Source organism: Acanthisitta chloris, unplaced genomic scaffold (assembly GCF_000695815.1).
Source record: "Acanthisitta chloris isolate BGI_N310 unplaced genomic scaffold, ASM69581v1 scaffold15846, whole genome shotgun sequence".
NCBI classification, from domain to species: domain Eukaryota; kingdom Metazoa; phylum Chordata; class Aves; order Passeriformes; family Acanthisittidae; genus Acanthisitta; species Acanthisitta chloris.
Genome location: NW_008676620.1, coordinates 2,881 through 8,602, shown reverse-complemented (window position 1 = coordinate 8,602; position 5,722 = coordinate 2,881). Strand labels below are relative to the sequence as shown.

The 5,722-nt window shown below is 38.6% G+C and overlaps 1 protein-coding gene across 1 annotated transcript in view; it reads right to left on the bottom strand.

The window, feature by feature from the left end:
- Window positions 1-3,478, bottom strand: part of STX17 (syntaxin 17) — a 24,061-nt gene extending 20,583 nt beyond the window's left edge. The window contains exon 1 of the mRNA XM_009076213.1: window positions 3,356-3,478. Within this exon, the coding sequence (XP_009074461.1) occupies window positions 3,356-3,478 (123 nt within the window). The remainder of the gene's footprint in view (window positions 1-3,355) is intronic.
- Between the last annotated feature and the right edge of the window lie 2,244 nt (window positions 3,479-5,722).

The window sequence follows — 5,722 nt, the reverse complement described above, 5'->3', positions numbered from 1 at the left end:
TCAACCAGTAACTGGCTACCCCTCCTCACTGACCAGGTTCTACAAAACACAGCAGTTCCCAAGATATCTCCCACACTAAGTGCTACACAAGGTAATAACTGATCACGTCTGTTTCTCATTGCAGCACCCAATGCATTTTGAAGCTTCTTGATAAAGTGTTTGTATATCCTAAATGAGGAAGGCTTTACATATAATGACAATACTTAGTCAAGAATCTCTTCAGCTGTACAAAGTAATACTCTTCCAAAAGTAGCGCAACAGCTACGCTCATCCCCCATATCATCTCTCTCCTGTTAGGACCTTATACACATCAAGAGCTTATCTTCACCTTCAAAGCACAGCAGGAACATTTGTGCACTGCCAATGTGCCCTGCTAGTCACTCCCCATTCTGTAATGGCAGGCCAGCTCCCCTCTTCCATCAACAGATTACTACCTTTTTCCAGGGTCTACCTGCTTGTTTCTCTCAGGCAGGGCTGCAGCCTTCATGCCATCCTTTTACAGGTATTTATTAACTGCATCCCCTTCATTTCTGGATTACTTCCTCAAGGCTCTGAAGAATACTAAGCTTCACTGCTCCACATTAATTGATGCTCTCGGTGTTGATACAAGTGCTGCCCTGAAGATTATAGTTTATAATATAATTTTAACATAAGCCAACTGTAGACCAAAAACTACCTCTCTGCAACTGAAAAATCCCTTTTGGCAGATCATGGCAAATGCATGTTGCTCCAAGAGCATGTGTGCAACTTCTGGTTAGAGAAAGAAGGGAACAAGCCAGGTACCAAGAATGTATCTATTTGAATGAAACAGCTTGCACAGAAATGCTGTGAATATAATGCTCCCCTCTAGGCACCTCTGAACCCTGTCCTACTCTGCATTATTCTTTACTAGTTGCCCTTAATGCTAGTTGCTCTAGTTGCTCTGTGGCCACTGCTAGATGCAGGCCATGCACACTGAGAGACACAGGCTCTGATCCCTGGAGGCTGTACACCTCTCCAGGGCAGCTGAACAGTCAAGACTCCTTTCTTCCCCATCATCTCACTCAAGAGCAAGCTAATCTCACCCCTCTGTGTTCTGGCTGCAGTGTGAAGGAAATGGATTAACTGTTCTCTGTGGGAGAAGCTGGAGAACAGAAAGCTGTCCCTTGACACTGCTAAAATGGTCTGATTCCAAGGCCAAAAATATATGCTAAATCAGCTGGCATCTAGGTAACGTAACAAATTATACAAATATGGAATAACAGAGAGTAAACAACATGCTGTGACTGAAACATGGGTCATCTCATGCAGACGTTATTGCTTCAGGCAAATATTAGAGTAATGCACTTCTCAGTTTGTGAACACTGCAGTTCATATCCTTATAGTATCCTTATTACACCCTTAACAGGAAAGAGTCAAATGATTATCTGTCGTCATTAGTCACAGCAGCTCAGGTCTTCCTCTATCCCATGGTCAGCCACCAGTTTTGCACTTTCACCTCCCACCTGAGGTACTTCACAAGCTCTCTCCACCCAATCCTTTCCTCTTGCACATAAGTAAGGCAAAGTAAGAGAATGAGTGGGAACACAGAAATATCATCTCCCTCTTTTTATCCTCAGATTCAGGAACAAACAAATTAACTACTCCAGGAATGAGTTTTGCTATTTTCTAAGCTCAGGAACATGCCTTAGTGTCAGGTAAATCTTTAGCAATCTTCACCTGATGAACTTCAAACAGTATCTACTGAACACCTGCAAACGACCCTTTTTTTCAGAATTATAACCCTTGGCCAAAAAAAGGAAGAATTTTAGAGGCACAACAATATGTACAATCCAGACAAAAACCACTCCACAAAAATACCTCAAGTGTTCCAACATTTCACTGCCTTGAAAATATATTATCACTAAGTTATCAGTCACTTACTATCCCTTACATTAGGCATTTCTTATTAAAAGAAATTACTGTCACTTGAATAACACTTTATTTCCTAACTATGTTCTCAGAAACAAATATATGGATTTATTTTCCCTCCTCTCCCATCTCCAAACTGTTTGAGGCAGAAAACTGGCATGGAAAATTTCATCTGAAAGGTTACCCATCTGGTAAAGTTACGTAAAGTTATGGTAAAAGTTGCAAACAAATGACAGCAGCAAAATGAAAAACAGTTTCAACAATGTATTATATACACCCTTCAGCACATACCTTTCAGGAAATCAAAATCATGTTCAACTATTTTCTTCCGATTTTTTCATTCCTTCTCAGGGTGTTAAAAAATGTAGATGGTTGTCCTACACCATCCAGATTTACATATATACTTGATTTTATGCCTTGTGAATAAGCCTAGTCAAATGAACACGATGTATTATTTTTGTGCAGAGCTACAGACATTCACTGGCACTGGCTTTTCTGTGATGGTAAATATGAACATTTCTAAGCAAATATGTCTTGTATGGTCATTTTAAAACTTCCAGCACAATGCTGGTGTCATGACTCTGAGTGTCCTTCTGAGTCACTCACTCTTATTTTATTGGTGTCACCTGTTTTAGCAAATCTCTTACCACCTTCCTCAACAAACCAGTGTCTCTGTTTCCACAGGCTATATCTATACTAATAAACAGAGTCTGAGACTGTTCCAAATCTGGAATGTGAAAATCTGTGCTGTTAAATTTTGTGAACCATCCATGGCCATGACTCTCTCACACAAAGAGTTCCTAAGAGCAGCTAAGGAGTTATAAGCACAGAGCAGAGGCCAATCCCCATTAGCAATGTGGATGCAGCCATCCTGTTCTGCAGAGTGTGAGGATTTAATAACGTGGACAAAGGCCATTTCATGCCAGACAACTGTCCTGGGCCTGTTTATTCTACCACTACAGGTATTGACACAGTGTATGCAAGAACTTAAGGTTTTGGAAACATATTCAGTTTCACTGTCAAGCGTGAGCTAACATCAACACGAAGCATAAAAACATGCTATGATTTTGATACAAAGCTTTTTTAATTTACTTAAATAATTCAATATCTCTATTTCAACTCAGTATAAAATACATATCAAAAAATACAGGTATAAACAGTAGGTTACTCAGAACAGTTGGGAGCATACCACCGTGACGTCAAAATAAAGCAAGAATATTAGACTGCTATTCTTACAATAACTTTCTAAAACAAACAGCAATGTTTCTCACTCTGCAGACTGATGTTTGCTGCAAACATAAAAGCCTTTATGCACACTGAATTACCAGACAGAAGTTTCATCCTTAGCCGAACCTGAATTAAAGCATTTTGTAATCAACTTTTCATCGGAATCTCTGTATAATCTTCCAGCATGATTGCTTCTATACTGTAAACAGAACTACATTAGTAAAAAGTGAACACTAACCTTCTCAATATTTCTTTGGTGTTTTCTTAACCTTTCCAAATCTGTTGGAATTGCCACTTTAATGAATTTCTGAATTGCAGGTTCAATTCGACGGAGTTTAACTTTTTCCTCATCTTCAGACATCCTAAAAGCAGCTTTCAAGTCAACACTCGTCCAATATACCTTCACCACGGTAGAAACCCCTAAAAACCAAAGAGTTACAGGCTTACAAATATGAAGTAATCTTGAATTGCTTTTTAGAAGAAAGCAAAATAAGGTAAATCAGTCTTTCCAATAATCATATATCTTCTAAAACCACATTTGAACAGTATTGATACTTAAAATCTGGATACTGTATTTGCATTTAAATGTATTATTTCCACTTATTTGCAAGCTTCATGGATCATTTTTCACAGATAAAACTCAACACTAGCAAAATAAAACCCCAGCTAAATAATTAAGGCAAAGGCAAACATGTTTTGCAGCATAATGATACATGAAAAGGTTTGAAAAAAAACCCTTTGAGTGCTGAGAGTTCAAGATTTGCCAATTCACATTCAGAACCATCTTAAAAATTGCAAAACATGTCCTGAAAAGACACCAGAATAAAACTAATTTTGGAAGTCCATTTTCTGAAAAGATTAAGAGCTCCTGAATGAAGATTTGCACTCCAAATTGCCTATGTCCCCTACAGAAAATGACTACGGCACCACCTCACCAGGGATTTAAACGGGTTACTGAAATATTTGCAGGACCAGTAGGTACATGAGCAGCCTGAATTGCACAAAACATACCTTCTGAGTTTCACTCCCCTAAAAGAAAGACATGTAGTATTGTACACAGCAGCATTTATCTACAAAGCATATGGGGAATATAAAGGGATTCCATTATGCTGAATGTACACAATGGGAAAGAAAAGATAAGATAATTTTGTTCTTTTAATACTGTGTAAACAGAAGTTATTTCAATGAGGTTTTCTTTCTGTATTCTCCTTTCTTAAAAAAAAAACAACCCAAAATCAACAGAGACACAGTTGATTTGCGGACATAGGAGAAAGTTTTGTCAGAAGTGTCAGTAAAAAGACATGTGCTAACTCGTCTGTATCCAAGTACCTGCACTATGTCAGCAACTGCATCACAAGGCTTTCCCTGGATTTCTCCTTCCAGTACCTAAACTAATTTAAAATACTTAAACTAGCATAATCCTTCTGGTACAGATAAGGCACAGTAGAATGGAACAGGTTAAAAAATCTTCCTATTTTTCACACAAGTGTATTATTAACAGTGAAATTAGATATTAGTGTTCTCACATCTGACTGTGGTGTGAAAATGCAGAGGGAGACTGTCGAAGTTTTTCTGACACCTGTGATTCCTGCAGGCAGACAGAACTCGAAGGCAGATGCCACACGACGGCACTGAGTCTTTGAACTGCTCAGTGCTCAGTCCCAGCCCGCACCAGTAGGCTGCAGAGAGGATATGTACAAATCTCCCCCAGCTTCAAAGGATCCAAGTGGTAAGTAGCTCCCAGAAAGGAAGTGGAACCACTTCTGGCACAAGCAGGAAAATAGTTCCCACCTTTTCCAACGCAGCAGCAGACAAAACAATGTTGTATATTTCTGAAGAACAGAATGCTAACAGAACACTTTTCCCCTTCATTTATCCCACCCAACAAAGAAACTGAAAACTGCAGAAAATTGCTTACTGAGAGTAAACCAAGTTAGGGGAAGTCAGTCTTTAAGGTTTCACTGACACACCTTTTCCTTTTTCAGAACCTCAGAAGGAAATAATTTCATCAACTGACTTTGCAGCCATTGCTAAATCATCACATTTCAAATTACATACTATCAAGTGGTCTTATAAGTGCCCTTCTGACCCAAGGCACTTAATAACAGTCCTTTGTACAAACCTCCAAGTAAACATGCAGTAGTTGGATGACTTCACATTTTCCAGGATGTAAAAAGAACTTTAATTCTTTTGTGTTGATTTACCTTTTCACCATTCTAAAAGCAGTAGTTTGAATGCAAGATGACAAAAATTACATTGGTTCCTCTATTATACCCTGGTCACTACAGTCCCTAACTTTTGAAAGAGCCACTCATGTATCACAATTGAACTCAGAAGAGCTGAGAACTGACTTTTTTTTTAACGAGCAAAAGATAAAAAGCATCATACTCCAAACTGCAGTACCTCCTCTTTGAACACACACTTAATTTCCTGACAGCTTAAACACTAATTCATGAGTTTATGAGCTAGAATTAATTAAAAACTGGTTCCTTAAAGGTATTTAGTAGCCATGTCATGCTTTTCTTTAGCACTGAATCATCCTGAAGCAGCGATGACACAAATTTTTCAAACTTATTGCACTACGTAAACTCACAGAAACCCAGAG